The sequence below is a fragment of the Euprymna scolopes genome, chromosome 22 (genome assembly GCF_053919585.1).
Source record: "Euprymna scolopes isolate OS-2025 chromosome 22, ASM5391958v1, whole genome shotgun sequence".
Taxonomy (NCBI): Eukaryota; Metazoa; Mollusca; class Cephalopoda; order Sepiida; family Sepiolidae; genus Euprymna; species Euprymna scolopes.
The window spans coordinates 111,378,855-111,399,217 of NC_136503.1; the positions used below are offsets into that span (position 1 = coordinate 111,378,855).

A 20,363-nucleotide genomic window follows, 5' to 3' on the forward strand; every position below is an offset into this window, starting at 1 on the left:
TATAGTAGACAAAATGAAATCCCAGCGCGAATTTTGTAACATAATAAAAAAAAAAATACAGACAACCTCGTTTTGTAAATCGGACATATTATAATCTAGACAGTATATAAAAAGTTGTAAGATTTAGTGACCCCCCCCCCTCGCCAAAGCCTTTGGCGGACATACAAAAAAAAATGCACATATTTTTGCTTCTATATTATAAAAGATTATTTTCCTATGTAATTTTTGGATATGTTACTATCTGCAACATGACAATTACGTAGTTACCATTTGTTTTACTTGAAATTCAATATTTCAAATTTGATTTATTCAATATAAAAAGCACTGGAAATCGGATACTATCGATACTTCCCCCCCCCCCACCCCCAGGTGTTAGGAAATAGGGGATAAAAAAGTATATAATAAAAGAGGAAATAGGTTTATCAGAGTAACAAAGGTGTAGAAGATGGAGTTGGTGGAAAGGAAAAGGAAAGCAATGGATAGGAATTTGTTCACCAACGCAGACAAAAGAGAGCTAAGTGGATTTTTAATTAAGCTGTGTCAATGACATTAAGAAAAAGACCAAACCATGGATGTAAATGATATTTTTATGATATATATGTATTTAGTGTACCTGTTCTATTTTCATGAGAAGATTTTCCCAGGTGTTACCTCCTTCCTGGTATGAGGCGGGAGTACCTCAACAGGAAATTGTCATAATTTGCTGTACATTAGCAAACTCAGCACTTATATATACTAGTTGAAATATGCAACCAGAGGCGGTGGGAGGGGGGCATATTTTTTATATCTATTTGAATTAACAGTATGTAAGTTGTTTATATAAAAGAATGCAATTAAAGCCTGTAAATTATAATTTACAAGAATTTATTGTTTGACAGGGTACTCAAAAAAGAAATATTAAATATATTTTTTGAGTATCCTGTCAGATAAATTCTTGTAAATTATAACTTAGTCTTAAATTGTGTTCTTTTACGATAAGCTCTATTTCCTATTTTTGGGTTGTATTGAGCTTTTTTATTTGATTAAGATTACTATAAAAATATTAATATTTATATTAGATTTAAGTTTACAGAAACTTTTGGCTTGTAAACTTAATTTTTACTTCTTGAAGTGACTTTGTCTTTTTGAGAAACAGTCTCTACCTGCTAAGGGGACAAAATTGAAAAAAATTGGAACTTGGCAAGCATAAGTTGACTTAGAGTGCTCTTCTATACATATGCAAATACACATTTATGGGAAGAAACTGAATGTCTGTTAGACACTATCTTCGGTCTCTCTGTACGGGGCTTGTCAGAGACTCTGACGTGAGGATACTTCTCATCAGAAGTAAACCCTGACCAATTTTTCAAGAACATGGTGTGCTACCTCCTCAAGCCATTCAGCTCATTCCTAAGGTTGTGAATGAATTATTAGAGGGCAGCTTCTCATACCAAATAAGCTGTGGGCAATGAGGAATAGACTAATAAAAAGAAAAATGAGTAAAAATGAATCTGCACACCGGCAGGCCAACACCCATGATAAAAGGGGATACTCAACTCGTTTATACACCAAGCGGAAAAAGGTAAGTATGGTATAAACTTTTTATCCTCTGGAATTGGCACTATAGCCGTGACAGGCCAGCAAGAATTAACCGCTGCTATATATTTGGTCCAATATTATAATCAATATAGAATACAATATAATAATAAATACACAATTTGCATGAATTAAAGTATCCTATTTAAGCTTATTTTATGACCAGGGAATGTCGGGCAGCTTGCTAGTTTGTAATAATTCAGATAATCTTATCTTTTTTTCAAAAAATGTACTTCTTGATAAAACAATATTATTGAACATGAAACTGGATATTTTAAAAATTAAATGAAGCTTATTTCAGATGTCTTTTTGATGATGTATGCTATAACGGCATTACATGAAATTGTATGAAGATTTCTTCTTTTTTGTTATTAATGTCTAGTCTTCAATGTGTGTATGTGTGCGTATATATAATTTTTTCTTTTTTTTTTTTCCTTTTCCTTTTTCTTCAAATTATGACATTTTTAGTGCTTTTTTCCAAGAATCACTCCACCATGAACAAAAGGATCTTATATTTTAAATTAGCTGTTCTTACTTGGAATTATTTTTACTTAGTTGTAGTTTTTTTTTTTTTTTTTAATTAAATTTTTGGGTTTCTTGTCCAGAATATAGCCTAATTAAAAAAAAAAAAAAAAAAAAAAAGTACAGAAAAATCTTTGATGTATATATTCGTCACAGAATGAAAAATGTTATATTCCAAAAATCACAAAAATTCATCAAGTAGTTTATTTATTCATTTATTTATTTTTGGTACTTGTACAGTTTAGTCAAGACCTTAAAAAATGAAAATATCGAAAAAAAAGTTTAAATTGTATGTATCCGTTATAGAATGAAGTTCTCCGAAAAAAATTTCACTTAATTTCATCAAGTAGTTTTTTTTTTTTTTTTGTGTTTTACAGCGGAAAAACACGTTTTTATGAGAGCGTGTTGAAGGCGGCCATCTTGGATTTAAAAAAAAAATTTGTTTGAATTTTAGAAATGACAAAGGGAGATAACTCCAGTTAAAGTGCTGACACCCCTCCCCATCTCTAATACTAGCTTTTCTTCCTAAAAATCGAACATTTTGCTCAGTATCATATCATAGTTTTTTCACTGTAAAAAAAATAAATTGATGAAATTAAGTGAATTTATTTTTCAGAGAACTTCGTCCCATAACGGATACATACAATTTAAACTTTTTTCGATATTTTCATTTTTTTTAATGTCTTGACTAAACTGTACAAGTACATTATTTTTTACTAAAAAAAAAAAAAAAAAATATTTAAATTTCATGAGAAAATAAGGATAGTATGTCTTCATCTGTTTTGATTAATAAAGGGAGATTACGCGATTCAAACTAACAAAATCAAAATCGGCTACAATTTACTATTAAGCACTAAAAATCATTAAAAAAAAAATTTTTTCAGTATAACAAATATGCTTGATCAATTTACATAATTTTTGTAATATATTTTTATTCCATGACGTCATGTGATGTAATATGAAATAAATATCTAAAATATTCATAAAGGTTTTTCTACATTCTTTTTTTTAATTAGGTTGAATTCTGTACACCCAATTTTTTTAAATAGGATTTTGAAAGTTGTATTCAATGTTACAATATCATTTGGTCATTTAATTGAACTAAATTAATATAGTTATAACTAATTATTGTTTTAATCTCTATAAAATGATTGGATGTAAATAGATTTCAAAACTTTTAATTAAATGAGGATTTTTAAAGCCAGGAAAAATGACTTTCTAGTCTACAGTTTAAAGACTTTCAAATTTTAAATGGTTATGAAATAATTCATTATCTTTTCTTTCCAACTGTAAACAAATTAAACCTTTAAATTGATTTTTTTTTTTTTTTTTTTTGTCAAAAAACTTAATTTTAAAAATCAGATTTTAAAACAATTTGGTTAAATTCAATAAACTTATGTCATTTTGACTTCTGCTTTCTATTTTGAATGTTTAGTCATGCCGATTAATGTTTATATAATTCCAGTTTAATTTTTTTTAAATTACACTAGCTCGGGGTACCCGGCGTTGGCCGGGTGTTTGTAGGTGTGTGTGGTGTTAAATAAAAAAGAAACCGTGTGTGTGTGGGGGGGGGGGGTACGATCAAACCCAAAGCCCTGAGGCAAAGTTTGAAAATAAAATCGGCCAGCCAGAATGAGTTAGTGAAAAATGTATGAATTTATTTAAGTAAGAACCAAATTGACAGGTGTGCGCCCGGAAGTCGAGCGTTACGACGACGATGACGTCAATGACCAGGTTTGTTTGTTATAAGCAAAGTAAAAAAAGAAGGGGCGGGGGTAATCAAAACATCGAAAAAAAACTAACGTACGGCAAACGAATGATGAAAACACAAAAACGAACACGTGAAAAATGGCTTAAATAAGCCTTTTTCGATATTAAAATTTAAAAAATCGATAGGTACCTGGGTGTTTTTTGGGTGTGTGGTCGGGGGTGGATAAACGAAGTAAAAACAGAAAAACGAACGTTATGTGAAAAATTACTTAAATAACACTGGTTCAATATTTAAATTTAAATATCGAAAAAAAAAAAAAAGGAAAAAGACATCTCACACCACGATTCGAACCCAAAACTTTTAGATAATGAACCAACGCGCTAATCGACTGACCTAATGCGACATACATGAAATTTGTTCAGTTTTTCAACTATTTAAAGTAAATCAGGTCATGACGTCATCTGGCGCATGCGTAGAACCGTTCGTCGTCACGAGAAGACCGTTTTTGTTCCCTCCCCCTCCTCGAAAATTGTTGATTTTGGGGTGAAAAAAATGAACGTTTTTGGCCAATTTTTTGATATTTTTCAAGCGAAGGATGGGGCTTCGATATGATACTGAGTTTGTGAATTTTCGTTGTGTCTGTCGAAAGTTTTGAGCAGACGCACAAACATACACACATACATACATACATTTTCGCTTTTATATATATAGATAAAAACTAGTCTTTGCCTTGAAATGCTTTTCTTTTTTTTTTATGGTTTTATTTTTTAGAAAATGTTATAATCTAAATAAATATTTTTTAAGTCTTTACTTTGAAATGTGTTTTTATTTATTTTTTAGAATGGTTTTATATAATAAAAAATATATTTTAGAAAATTACATAAAAATATTTACTCTGAATTTTTTTACAAATCATAAAAAAATATATCCAATAAATAATATTCCCCCCAAAAAATGACTTTAATTTGCTGTTGCCAAAGAAACTCTCGCAGATGACTATAAATGTTTCCCTCGCTTCCTTCCCTTCCAATTAAATTCATATTTAAAAAAAAAAAATTCTGGAATTTTGAATACTAGTAGAATATTTGTAATATAAAATAAAAATTTGAAATATTTCACATCTAAAATATTACAAAAAAAAAAAAAAATCTCAAGAAAAAGATCAACTAACACTGTTAGACTCTTAATTATAAGGAAACTAGAAACCATTATGCAATCATTAATCAGAAAGGACTTTTTCTTGATACATGCATGACTTTTGATACATAGAAAGCAGAAGTCAAAATGGCATAAATGAATTTAACCAAATTTTAAGAAAATCTTATCTTTAAAAATAATTTTATTATAAAAGAATGAATTTGCATGGTGTTGATAAACAAGTCAGTAATTTTAGTCGTTTGCTTACAGTTTGGGAAAAATGATCATTTAAAATTTGAAAGGGGTTTGGAAGCATTTAAACTGCTGAATATAAAGTCTGGCTTTAATTGAATTTAGCCAGAATTTTTATTTTTATTTTTTATTAATGTTATTAGTGAAACTTAAAATCCAAAAAAAACTTGTAAATGAATGGTGGATTACTACCCTACAAAAATAAGATGCTTTTTTTTCACGGTGGGACATAGTTATTAAAAAATAACAAACTTAAAATTAAATCAAACTTGGTCTCCCTGGTTTCTGCTTTATCTGCTATCTGCAGCAGCTTGAATTCTTCTGGATCATTCTGACTGCTTGCTTGTTATTTTCATAGTGTAACAGTCACAGAATAGACTTTTTTAGTGAGTTACATTTTTATTGCATTTTTAATGTCATTGGAATAGTTTCTATAACTTGATAATCAACCCTTTTTAGATAATATACCTGGTAAACTAAGTGCAAGAGAGATACAAACAATTCTACTGAAAGGGACAGTTAAAAATCTTAAAATATTTCTCGGTTGTAGCAGCAGCTGAATATCTGGTATCCAGTAGGATGCCCTATCCCAAACTAGAACAAAATCATAAGAAACTTAGGTATGACTTTACTATAGAGTGTCATCTGATCTAATTGTGTATTTTCAAACAAATGTATTTCAAGGAAAAACATTATGTACTTAAGTGTCATATCGAAATTATTCCAAAAATTATGAAAAATGGTTCAGTAGAAGATGTGCTAGAGCTGACTTTTTGGAAAAAAAACCTGTGCAGTAGATTGAGAAAATGCAAGATGGTTGACATGAAAGATAGTTTCATTGGATTCTGTGCAAAACAACTTGAACAATAGAATGCAGTTATCTCCCCTTGATTTTGAACTTCGAAATGGTTATTTTACAGTGAAAAATCACAACTTGTAGTTATTTTTTCATAATTGTAAGAATTTATACTAATTTCAGCATGACACATAAGTACGTGATTTTTTTACTCTGAAATGCATTTTTTCAAAGACGCACTATAGTCAAGTTGCACCAAAAATTACAAAAAAAAATGCACATTCAGGGACACCTTAAATAACAATTATATATGAATGTCAGCAAAAATGTTCAAGCTACAATTCTGAATATCTCTTACATGGAATGAGACAAATGAATGAGACAGCTTTTTGGCTGTTTGGGCTGATCATTTCTGGACAAAATGAGTAAATAGCCAGCGCTAGTTTTATTTTATATTAACCATCTATTATTCTCGCTATTTATATGGCACTATTTTATTGCTTGTATTATTTATATAAACAGAAGATTTTCTCTGGATAAAAGCTTGAAAACTGCTCTACCTCGCTCTTTATCTACATATATACATATATGTGAGTGTGTGTGTATGTATGTATGTGTGTATATATATATATATATATATATATATATACTGTAACAATCACTAAATGGGCCTTTTAATGGGTTATATAATGTTATATATTTTATTGCATATTTATCATAGTTATTTGAATAGTTTCTATAACTTGATCAACAACTTTCCTCACTCTCTATCTGTGCCTAAAATTAAATAAAAATTGCATGAGTAAAGTTTCTTTCCTAGAACTGTCCGTCTGTGGAACACCGTACCATGGGACTTGATTCTGATCTGGTTAAAGTATTTTGTCGAAAAAATTAAATCAAACCACATGCTATTGTTCTTAACGTGCTGCAATGCTCAATCGCATTAAAAGAACTGACAAACCAAATTCGTATATAGTTTTTGTAAACAGTGACCCCTCCCCCACTCCCAAGTAAAAAAAAAAAAAAAAGAAAGTTTTTATCAGTTTGTGCTAACCTTTATTTACTGTGGGATTTGACTCTAACAGAAAATGAGATCAAGGGACAAATGGCGTTCCCTTCCTCAATCTGACTACTGTTAGCAGAGAGGCAACATGGTAATTGTTTTTTTTTTTTAAATTTACCCATTTCCTCATGTCTATCTTTCTATTGAAATATTTTCTCGTGTCACCTTTTTAAATGTTATCTACTTTTTCCTTCGTAGTTTTCAGTGATTATCAAATAAAATCAATAACATCAGTATGATTCATGGCTGGCAGGTAGTTACGATGAAAGCGTGTTGCTTCTGCTAGCAGTAGTTAGAATAAAGAAGGGAACGCTGCTCACCATGAAAGAAAAAGGATTAATTATGAAGTTATAATAACCATTTCGATAACTGCTAATGAGTTGTTGTTACAATTATTATATACAATAAAAAATGTATATAATAATAATAAAAATATAATTTGCTAAAATCTCCATATACTGACTGTTACACACTTCATTTTGACTGATGTAACCTTCTCCAACCTTTTTTAACTGATGGAATAAGAATAATTTAACTCTGGATTAAAGAAAAAGAAAAAAGGTTCAATTTGAAATTCTAAAGAAGTTATTGAGTTCAAAATCAAGATTCCCAAGAAGCATCTGAAGATCGGAGGTTACAAACAAGCGAAATGTGAATACAAACAATCAAGATGAGGATAGTCGTCTGAATAATCCAAATTACTAATCCTCATTTCAGAAATTACGAAACTTAAATTCTTCATTTCTTTTTCTCCTTGCAAAACATAATCTACCAAATTTGTTAACACGTATTTATTGCTTTATTGCTATTTTTTTTTTTTTCCTTTTTGAATATTCCTTAACCATTTATTCATTTTTTTTTTTTTTTAAATGACCCTGCATTTTTAACTGCTTATTTGATGAAGATAAAATCTACAAATATATATATATTAATAAATAGTATTAGTTGCTATGTTTATAGGAAATGGTGCTTAGTATTAAGGATAAAGCATGTTTAGATCTAAGTTTGGAAAGATATCTAAGAGTGTACAATCATTGGCAGTTTTTTGACTTGTATTTAAATGTTGACTCTAAAATATATACCATATATTTCGGCATATAAAACAACCCTTAAAGTTCAAAAATCACCTTTAAAAAACAATATTTTATAAGATACTGGATGTTGCAATCTCTAGCCTTGGCTAAACAAACATGGTTTCGTGATTTAACAGTCGTCTTATACAACCGATATATGATAAATTTATTACAATTTGCTCCAATTTTGTACCTTGTCTTATCTGACAGTCACCTTATATGCCATGTATAAAATAGTGAGTTACAAAAATATATATATGGCAATTAAGCCACACAGAATTTACCGAATTTCATCCTTGTAATGATTTATCAAGCAAGTGCATGGAATTGATTTTATTAGATGTCTTTATATTATTACTTGGTGTTGAGTTTGCTAGTTAGCCTATCAGATTCTTTGTTATTCCTGTACTCATATTCAGCAGCCAATGGTGTGCATTTATCAGACAAAGGTTCACTTTTAACTCGCATCTGCGTTTATTTTGGCGGGGGTTGACCATTTTTCTTTGTGTATTAAATGGTGATCTAGTTTTAATTTCTTTTTTGTTTTGTTTTTGCTGGGGATGGTGCATTCTACCAGATGCCAGGCATTTACCCACTATTTCAGTCAACTGAGAGATCTTTTTACCATTCTGACTGTTCCTTCGAGTACAATGGTTTGTATTTCTCTTGCACTTGGTTCACCGGGTATATTCACTAGATAGTTTTTAACATTCTTTTTCATGAGTCCAGTTGCTCCTTTAATTACTGAAATAATGGAGATTTTAAGATTCCAGTTTATTCTTATATTATACATAAGACCTTGATATTTTATCTTCTGCCTGCTAAGGCCAACATCATTAGGAACACTTACTTCAACTAGGGTTGCTACTTTCTCCCTCTTGTCCCATATCACTATATCAGGCTTAACAATTCTGTGTTCTAGCTATAACTGTAGGGATTTCATAGTCATAATAGTTACTATACGTTTCCACTTGTTCTTTCTGGTATATGTTCTTTTTTTTTTTTTTTTTAATTTTCTTTCTTTGAGGATTGTAATGCTGGGTATGGGGCAGCCAAACTAGCTGCCAACATTGCCCTGCTTTTTATTAAAACCAGCCGAGAGTTCTTTATAGTATCCTCATTGTTCCATTAAGTGCAATTGTCTGGATCTCTTTTGCACTTGGTTCATCAGGAATATTAGTTAGGTAGGACTTCAGCTTCTTCTTCATAAGCCCTGTAGCACTTATAATAACTGGTATGATTGATATCTCCCTAAGATTCCAGTTTATTTTCATATCATACATGAGACCTTGATATTTGGTCTGTTTCTCTCTTTCAGCTCTGTTCAGACCTCCATCATTAGGGACACTCACTCTGTGTTTCGATGTCTATTGTAACTTAATTGCTATAAGTATGTTTTCATAACTTACTACCTACCTCTACTTGTGTATTAAGCACTATTGAAATAAATACTGAAAATCGATACATAACATATTATATACCCTTACATGATGTATATGCTTATGATAAGTAAACTACATAAAAATGTTTGTTTTATTCCTGAAAGAAATCATCAGGCTTTTCTATTTTTATTCTACTATCAAGCTCTACTTGTGTATTAAACACTGAAGCACATAACCGAAACAAAAATTAAGATTATAATCAGCTAACATACTTCCTAACTTCCGGCGTGGCTGCTACTGGAAGCGGTGACAAAGCAAATCAGTTCCTTCACTTTTCTTGTTCTTCAGTATTTCTCTTGTGAAGCGATTTATTGAAATAAAATATAAGAAAAAGAAATTAATGAAAAATATGCAATAAAGATTTATAAAATTATAAAAATAAAAATAACGCAATTGGTCTTTATTTACACTTTTAATAACAAAATTTTAAAAATAAGTTTATTTGAAATTTTATAAGAAACATGTTTATGAAATTATAAAAAATCAAAGTTATTTTTTAATTTTAACAATCAGTTTATTTGAATTCATATAATAATTTTATTATACCGTATTTCTTCAAACTGAAACATAATTATCAAAGTATACTTACGCAGATAGATATGAAAAGTCTTTATTAAAGTTTGTGCCTATTTCCATTCTATGGAGGCCAGGCGCGAACGCAGACCCCACAAATTTTATTATACTATCCCTATTTAAGTTAAAACATACTTATCAAAGTATTATGTACATCTATATCAAAAACACTTGTAAACGTTTTTTTTTTTTTAATTTTTTATTTCCATACTTTGTTGACCAGGCACGTACGCAGACCCCACAATTTTAATGAATCATCATTATGCCAGATGAAACATACCCATTCCTGTGTCTCGATACATCTATCATTATGTGATCAGTTTTCTATAATAGTCAACCCCATATAGGAACCTATTCGTGACCAGACACACACACACAGACATTCAGCTTATATATATATATATACTAGCAAAGACCTGCTTTCTTCAGTCTTATACTTTGTTAGGTTCGGAAAATGCTATCATCATCATTGAATATGTAATACACTGACCCAAAAGAAAGAGGTAATAACTGGGAGAATGATATCTATTATATGACGATCGAACATTATTTTCTCCCTCCAGAAAAGGATAAAGGAGTTAATACCTGGGATGATAATATCATGACAACAGATACTAAATGACCCCTTAAACTTAAATTTTATTTTCATTAATAGTTAGCCCAAACAAAAACTTTATTTTTCTTGTATCTTAAAAAATCTTTTAATATGGCCACACAGATTTTTACAAAACATAAACAATATAGCACCAAATTTTATTTTGGCAGTGAATTGTGACTGTTTGGATCCAAATTTTATCATTATAGACAAAAATATGGTGTCACGGGTTAAAATTCGAGAAAATTTAATATATAAAAAAATTAATGCTGAAAGTTTATATCTTTATTCATTTTTTATTGGGTGATGTGTAGGAATACAAAATCTTTGGGGAAAAAAAAACAAATTATTTTTCATGAGCAAATTTTCAGCCGTACCTTTGATCTTCCACAGTGTAGTGGAAGGGATATGTGTGTACAGAGGAGAACATATAGCCAATGATAAGGTGTCATGTAAGCCTTGTATGTATGTATGTATATATATATACACACACACACAAATACACGTAATACATATCTATATATCTATAAAAGTGAAGATGTCCGTGTACATTTCCCTACCAAATAACTCTGTCAATTTTCAGTCTAGAGACTCAGTATTTGACATAAGGAGTATTGAGATTTGGGAAAATCTTCTTAATCAGTTTTTGGCCAGAAATTTGGCTGTCAAAGTTCAACTATTTAATCTTTGAAAACTTTACCAAACTCCTCCAATTTTGGGTCTAAAAATTTTAAATGTAGGCTACTTGGACGTGGATCAAACTTTATAATTTGATTTGAGCCCCCAAAAATAAATGTTATGGGGTTAAAATTGGGGTCAAAGTTAAGAAATTTTACCTCTGCAGTCTCTACCAAATTACTCAGCCAATTTCTGGTCTAAACATTTGAAATTTTACATAAAGGGTATTCAGAGATAGGGAAAGCTTTTGGGTCGAAAATTTGAGCTGCCAAGGGTGCAAGTTCAAAAGATTTGACCTTTGTGGTGTCTTGCAAATTACTCAGCCAATTTTGGTCTAAACATTTGAAATCTTAGGTAAAGTGTATTCACGCATAGAGCAAGTTATGAATAGTACATAGGGCCCGAGCAAAGCTGGGCTGAACTGCTAGTATATATATGAAATAAAAATCAAACAGTGAATAAAGACGAAGAACCACGCATTTAATTTTATAAACACATTTTGAATTCCAATGATTATATTTATTTTAAGAGAACAGAAAGTCTTCTCACATCATAATGACGTCCTATCTATTAATGGTGATAAGTTGTTTTGTGCAGGAGAAATGCTATAATATTTTGGATACCAATGGCTATTTTTTTTTTTTTTTTTTTTTTTTTACATGCGAAAAAAAAAACATTGTTTACACATAACAAACACTTCAACTGTTTGATATATATATATATATATATATATATATATATATATATATACACACGTGCGTACCTGTTTTCACATTCTAAACTAGGCTAGTTTGTGGCACCTTCTTATAGGATTCTTTTTAAAAGAATCTAAGTTTGTTTTGTGTGAGTTTTTATTTTAAAAAAATAATTTTATTGTGAACAATGCTTGGCTTCTGCTCGCTTTTCTATTTACTTACATGCAACGTTTGATGAAATGCATTCTGCGTGATAATGCTCTGTTTTTAATGTTTTGCAACTAAAATTACAACTGGTATAATGGATGACAGGTTCAGAAGACGTAAATATGTTGAAAATTCAAGGTTGATAACCGTTTGATATTATTTCTCTGATGTATTGTTATGATTTATATATTGACTAGCAGAGTTACCTGATGTTGCCCAGGTCTACTAAAAACAAAATAGGAGGTTGACTCCAAAGATTCTTCTTCATTATTGTGGTGAAATTCAAAAATTAAAATATTTTATTTCAAGTGAAACCCATAGTATCTACTGAATTGTCAAGTCACAGTAATGAACATATCCAAAAATTAGGGAAAACAGTAAGGTAGAAAATTTATTATTAATGAAAATAATTGAAGATAATTACCAAAAATTGAGTTTCACAAAAGAAGAAACCAGAGAGTCACAAAAGGGGGGTGTTTTCTGAAAACTTAAAATCTTTGGCCGATTTATCAAAACTGAATTATGGCATAAAGGCCTACTTCACAAGATCTCCAGCTATGGTATAACTGGAAATATTCTCTCTATCATTAAATCATTTCTCTCTGATAGGCTCATAAGAGTAGTGGTTGATGAACAAAAATCAGAGGCCTGCAGTATTAATGCTGGAGTCCCTCAAGGGTCCATCCTGGGCCCAACTCTCTTCCTGATCTACATCAATGATCTCCCTAAACACATACTTAAATCATTCGTTGACATCTATTCTGATGACACGACCATCTACAGCAACACATCAAAGGCTGTAAATGACAAAGCTCTCTCGGATTCTCTCTCCTCTGATCTCGAACGAGTGATTCAGTGGGGGAAGACGTGGCTGGTTACCTTTTAATGCATCTAAAACCAAACTCCTATCTTTACATCATCAACGCTCTGATCCTCATCTGGCATCAATTGAAATGGATGGCTCTCATCTAGGAGAAGCCCCATGTTTTGACAAGCTTCTGGGCTTGACCTTCACTCCTGATCTGAAATGGAACATGTACATAAAGTCTGTTGCCAAGGTCGCTGGAAAGATGGTGGGATCCTTCTACCGCTCCAGAAGATATCTCACTAGTGATGCAATTTTCTATATATATATAAAAGCCAAGTACGTCCAAGGATGGAATACTGCTGCCATATCTGGGCAGGAGCTGCTAAAAACAGCCTAATTTGCCTTGACAGAGTACAAAATCGATTTCGTGACTTAGTGAGGGATGCCCTTTTCTCTTCCCTGCAACCTCTCTCCCACAGAAGAGACGTTGCAAGCCTATCTTTGTTTTATCGTTATTTTCATGGCAGGTGCTCGTCTGAACTCCAATCTCTGGTCCCCCCTCGCCAATCTTTTACAATAAACACCCGTCTAGCTGAATCCACTGTCAAAAACTTTCCCCACTCTTTTTCTATGCCTAAATCAAAATGTAGATTCCATGAACAAAGCTTCTTTCTTAGAAGTGCATGCCTGTGGAACTCTGTTCCGTCTGCCTGCTTCCCTCCTGACTACAACTTGGATGCCTTCAAGTCCAACGTAAACAAATTCCTGATGAACCGCCCCCTTAAGTAGACACTCTAAATATCCACACTAACGTACTGTACTTAAAATAACCCTTATCCCTGAGTGGCTTACAGACCACCTTGTAAAAAAACAAAAAAAAATTTTTTTTTTTTTTTTTTTTTTTTTTTTTTTTCATTTACTTTGAAAAACGATAGTGTTTGCTGTTAAATTAAAATAAGAAAAAAATAGAAAACCCAAGATGTTCATTTGAGGAATCTTGATAATCACTTAATAATCGAAAATTAAACGAAATACTGGTAGAAATCCACTCAATAAAAATGTTTTTAGCAAACTCTTTTCTCTAGAGGCCAACTTTCTATTAATGAAGATGATAATGCAAATTACTGTTGAATTCATTAATAGAAATCTGTTTAAAAAAGAAAAATTTCAATTAAAAAATAGTTTTCAATGAATTTTATCCATGTAAATAGAAAAAGCTCATGTGAACATAAAGACAAAAATAATTAAAATTCAATTTGATTGTTAAATAAAATCGGTTCTATCAAAACTCGTTTTTTTTTTTTCTTATAATAAAATGACCTTTTTAAAACTTTATCATAATAAATATACAAAGTGGACTGAATTCCACATATTAAACAGCAAAACGTAGTCACAAAATATTTTTGGGTAAAGTCCTGTTTTCTTAAAACTAAAAGAAAACTGTTTCTGAATTAAGATGTATTATTTTTATATCAACGTTTTCGTTGATTAAAAATATTGGTTCTTGTCCAGAATTCCCCTATATTAAAAAGCAAAAATTAAAAAAAAATCTGTATGATGTAAACGAAAATATCATATTGTAGAAATCACATAAAATGATAAAGTAGTTTTATTTTTATGAAGAAAATCATTTTTTAAACAATTAATAGGAATTGATAGGCATTACAACATAACGCAATTTATACTTACTAGATTTATCTCCCTTTTTTAAGAATTTTTTTTATCAAAATAGTGGGCAAGACAGTTACTCCTAAGATATTCATTAAATTTGATTTTATTTATTTTATTTTTTTTTTACTCAAAAATAAAACTACTTCATCAATTTTCATGATTTTTGGAGTATGATATTTTTGTTTCATCATGAGTACGTACATCATGAAGATTTTTTTTTTTTTTTTTTTTTTTTTAATATAAGGAGAATTCTGGACAAAAACCATTAAATCCCTTTTAAATTACTCATGGATGTTATTTCATTTTATCTTTTGTGATTTTTCTTCATCAAATTTACAAATCTTTTCCTTGTCTCTGTTTTTTTAACCACAAAACATTTTTTTCCAATCTGATTGCATCGAAACATTTTGTTTAACAACATTTCTCGGATGAAGTGAGATGGAAATAAATGTCTCTTTCTTTTAAACTTTCCCTTTTTATTTCTGATGCCTGCTTCTAACTCTGCTTGCCAATTCAGGAAACGGCAGGCCAAAATACGAGAGGATCTTGCAGAAGCTGCTAAGGAACCTGTGCAAATACAAGAAAAGTAAGTTTTTTTTTTACTCTCACTGAGCCAACAATTTTTTTTTATTTTTTGAATGTTGTCCAGATTTTTACAACTAATTTAGAGTATTTTTGCACTGCTGAATCAGAAAATGGCATCTGTTTCTTTTCATTAGGTGAAGTTTTTGTGGTAAGTTGATTTGAAAAAATAAAAACTCAGATCTTGTGACAAAACCGATTATGTTTTTGTAGCATTATCAGTTGATTTTTGTCAACACATATCCTAAATATGTTTTGGCTAAAACCTTGGAGAGGCTCCATGTTTTGACAAGCTTCTGGGTTTGACCTTTACTCCTGATCTGAAATGGAACACGTACATCAAATCTGTTGCCAGGGACGCTGGGAAAATGGTGGGATCCTTCTACCGCTCCAGAAGATATCTCACTACTAATGCAATTCTCTATCTGTATAAAAGCCAAGTACGTCCAAGATTGGAGTACTGCTGCCACATCTGGGCAGGAGCTGCTAAAAGCAGCCTGTCCTGCCTTGACAGAGTACAAAATAGACTTCGTGGCTTAGTGGGGGATGCCCTTTTCTCTTCCTTGCAACCTCTCTCCCACAGAAGAGACGTTGGATTAACCACTAAGGAGGCTGTCCTATCAGCAGGTGCAAAGTACCGGGGTTGCTGTATTGCCATTTGGTGAATGGATTCTGAACCATGCAGTAGTTTCTGGTGGGGCCTCTTGGTGCCATACCAGTGGGTAATTGTTATGGCTTTACCTTATGCGCTACAAAAAAAAAAGAAATTTCCTGTCTTTATCTCTCTTACTTTCCCTCTCTGTCCTGCTCCAACCAAATCTATTGACCTGTTCCATAAATCCCAAACCTCAACATGACAAATCTCCAGAAAAAAAACACGAATAAATCTAGAACCCCATCCTCCAACGTAGACCCCTACTACAATGTCTCCTTCTCCAATATCAGGGGTCTACATTCCAACCTTCCAGAGGTTGAAACACAATTACAGGAGATGAAACGGAACATATTCTTTCTAAGTGAAACTCGCATAGGGTCGACCACTTCCCTAGATGAGTTCATAATTAAAAGATACTCTAACTTAACATCTAAATCTGACCTCCAAGATCGCTATGGGCATGGAATATGTGCCTATATTAAAGATGGCTTTCCATGTGGTAGGGACATCTCTAGAGAAGATCCTAACTTACCCTATATGTGCTTCCGGGTTGCACTAGCTTACACCACTACATTTATATTTGCCCTCTATCGCCCCCACAACAGTGGGGTTACTATCTTTAAGAGTATATCTTAGAAAATTGACCACATACTGTCTGCTCATCCTTTGGCTTATATTCACGTTTGCGGTGACTTCGATGTCTACAATGTGGAATGGATGACCCATTCAAATAAGACAGACGACGAGGGGAGGTTCTGTCATGATTTTGCCATTGCCTATGACCTCACTCAGATTGTTCACAAACCCATCCGTGTGCCCAATACTACCGGTCAGTATGCAAGCCTTCTAGACCTTTTTCTCACAACTTCCCCTGAACTATGTTCATGTTCCGTTCTATCTCCTTTGGGATCTTCTGACCACTCTGTTGTATCAGTTAAGATAAAAATTAAATGCTGACTGGAATAGCTTCCGTACATTCATATCTGATCTACCTCTGCACTCCATGTTTAAAAAGAATGTGTCCTCTATAGTATCAGACCTGACCAAATGATTAATTGTAGGCATAGACCGATTCATACCCTCAAAAAATTCCAACAAAAACCTAACAGCCAGCCATAGTTCTCCCCAGAATGTGCTGCTGCCATCGCACACAGAAATCACTTTTTCCAGACCTACCAACGTAATAGATGTACTGAGACTAAAGCTGCTTTCAGGACTGCCAGCAACCACTGTAAAAGAGTAATAAAAAATGCAAGAGAGCTATATGCTCAGTCTGTTAAATCCAAAGTAGCTGAGCAGTGGCTTGGTTCCCACCAGTTTTGGCAAATAGCAAACAGGATCCTGAACAGAAGCGTGCGTTCTATCCCAACCATCAATGGACCTGAGGCCATCTTGTCAGCATCAAACAAGGCCAGACTATTTGCCAAGAACTTTGCAGCCAATTCTACCCTAAGCAACGAAGGCCATCAACTCCCCGTATTTCCTCCTATAACAGACAACACACTATGCAACATACAAATGTCTGTGCGTGAGATCGCCAAGCTAATCAAGAACCTTGATTCCAGTAAAGCAACTGGCCCTGACGGCATTCCAGTTATAGTGCTGAAAAAGCTCCAACCAGAACTAGCGCCCATACTTACAAAACTGTTTAAGCGTTGCCTTAAGGAAAAGTGCTTTCCAACACCCTGGAAAACCTCATCAGTATGCCCTGTATTTAAGAATTCAGGTGAAAAGTCATCTCCCTCTCAGTAAAGACCAATAAGTCTCCTGTGTGTCATGAGTAAGTTGTTGGAATCCATATTAAATAAAGAAGTAGTCAACCACCTCCACAGAAACAACCTTCTAAGTGACATGCAATATGATTTCTGCTCTGCAAGATCTACAGCAGATGTGCTAACGGTTATATCTCATAGGATTAGTGAATCTCTTGACAAAGGTTTCCTTTCCAGGGCAATTGCTCTTGAGATATCAAAGGACTTCGATAACATATGGCATAAAGGCCTACTTCACAAGATTTGCAGCTACGGTATAACTGGAAATGTGTTCTCAATTAGTAAATCATTTCTCTCCGATAGGTTCATAAGAGTAGTGGTTGATGGGCAGAAATCAGAGGCCCACAGTATTAATGCTGGAGTCCCTCAAGGGTCCATCCCGGATCCAACTCTCTTCCTGATCTACATCAATGATCTCCCAAAACATATACTTAAATCATTCGTTGACATCTATGCTGATGACACAACCATCAAAGGCCGTAAATGACAAAGTTCTCTTTGATTCTCTCTCCTCTGATCTTGAGCGTGTGGTACAGTGGGGGAAGAGGTGGCTGGTTACTTATAATGCATCCAAAACCAAGCTTCTATCTTTACATCATCAACGCTCTGATCCCCATCTGGCATCAATTGAAATGGATGGCTCTCGTCTTGGGGAGGCTCCATGTTTTGACAAGCTTCTGGGTTTGACCTTTACTCATGATCTGAAATGGAACACGTACATCGGGTCTGTTGCCAAGGATGCGGGAAAAATGGTGGGATCCTTCTACCGCTCCAGAAGATATCTCACTACTAATGCAATTCTCTATCTGTATAAGAGCCAAGTACGTCCAAGGATGGAGTACTGCTGCCACATCTGGGCAGGAGCTGCTAAAAGCAGCCTATCCTACCTTGACAGAGTACAAAATAGACTTCATGGCTTAGTTAGGATGCCCTTTTCTCTTCCCTGCAACCTCTGTCCCACAGAAGAGACGTTGTGAGCCTGTCTTTGTTTTATCATTACTTCCATGGCAAGTGCTCGTCTGAGCTCTAATCTCTGGTTCCTCCCTTGCCAATCTTTCACAAAAAACACCCATCTAGCTGAAACTACTGTCATTAATTTTCCCCACTCTTTATCTGTGCCTAAATCAAAATGTCGATTCCATGAGCAAAGCTTCTGCCTTAGAAGTTCACGACTTTGGAACTCTCTTCCGTTTTCCTGTTTCCCACCTGACTACAACTTGGATGTGTTCATGTCCAACATAAACAAATTCCTGACAAAGCGCTCTCTTAAGTAAGATACTCTATCTATCAAATATACAATACTAATTATTACTACGATACTATCTCATTGATTACTGTACATGCAATAACCCTTATTTCCGAGTGGCTTCCGGGCCTTGATTAGTGGTTACCTCCATGTAAAAAAAAAAAAAAAAAAAAAAAAGCCTTGGTGAAGTGCTTGATTAAACCGAACTTGTTGTGCAGCAGTGGGAAGAGTATTCTGTCTCTGTCCACCAGAGGGTTGTTGATGACATTCCTTTCTTTGCACAGGCACCAATTCCTCTCACACAGTCCAGTCCTTCTTTGTGTAATGCCGTACCAATTTTTTTGGAAGATTTTGAGATTTTATGACTGATTCCTTTTCGACATAATCATCCAAAACTATCAGGCCTGAATACTTATCATTAAAATAATCATTTCCAACCAAAACATGTGGCATTTTACCCCCACCAATTTTTCAAATTCTACATGCGTACATGTGAACAAAAATATAAAAAAACGACATGTGGCCATAGGTCAAAAACTTTACCTAATTAAGCAAAAACAATGTGATTTTTGGACTTGGTGCATCAGACTTGTCATGAATCAGCTGAAAAATGCAGACAACAAATTTGTTGTTGATCAGTGTTATTTGTTTCCGATTACAAATAGTTTCTGAATAATGTTTTGTCTTTTCATTTTTTTATTTTTATTTATTTTTTTTTTGTTTTGGCACTCATGCATTACTGTTAATTTGGGCATTTTTTTTTCTTCATTTTTAAGAACTCTTTTAGAACAAGGGGAGACAATTCAAGAAGGCCCGAAACTTTTTCAAGATTTCTCTAAATAATGTTTTTTATGATTATTTTATCTTTTTACTAAAATTTAAAATTTTTAAAAGAAAAAAAAATTACACGCATTCCAATAATGAGTGTTCAAAATTTTAAACCTTAGATTTTCATATAATCTTGAATCTTCTAGGATACTGATTCATCAAAACAGATCAGAAAAGTATCTGAAAAATTGAAAATTTTAGATACTTTTGTTTTTTGGCAAATAAATAAACGATCTGAACAAATGCAAAATTTCTAATTGTAATAAACAATGTTTTCATGACCGTTTTCAAATGCATTTTTTAAACAGAAGGTTGTGTGCATTGTACATTTGTAACGAGAAAAGATTAAATTTCATTTACATTCCAATTTTTTTAAAATAACCCGAATAAACGTGATATTGCAAGTTGAAATTGAATGGAATTTCACTATATTTACTCGTTTTCACACACTAAACTCTAGGCTGGTTTGTAATACTTAATGA

General features: G+C 32.6%; 1 protein-coding gene across 5 annotated transcripts in view; it reads left to right on the plus strand.

Moving 5' to 3' along the window:
• The window catches only part of LOC145243645 (autophagy-related protein 16-1-like), a 171,202-nt gene that overhangs the window by 68,222 nt on the left and 82,617 nt on the right, over positions 1 to 20,363 (plus strand). For all 5 annotated transcript variants that reach the window (XM_080106686.1, XM_080106683.1, XM_080106684.1 and 2 more), the window contains one exon: positions 15,316 to 15,384. In XM_080106686.1, coding sequence (XP_079962812.1) covers positions 15,316 to 15,384 — 69 coding nt within the window. The remainder of the gene's footprint in view (positions 1 to 15,315; positions 15,385 to 20,363) is intronic.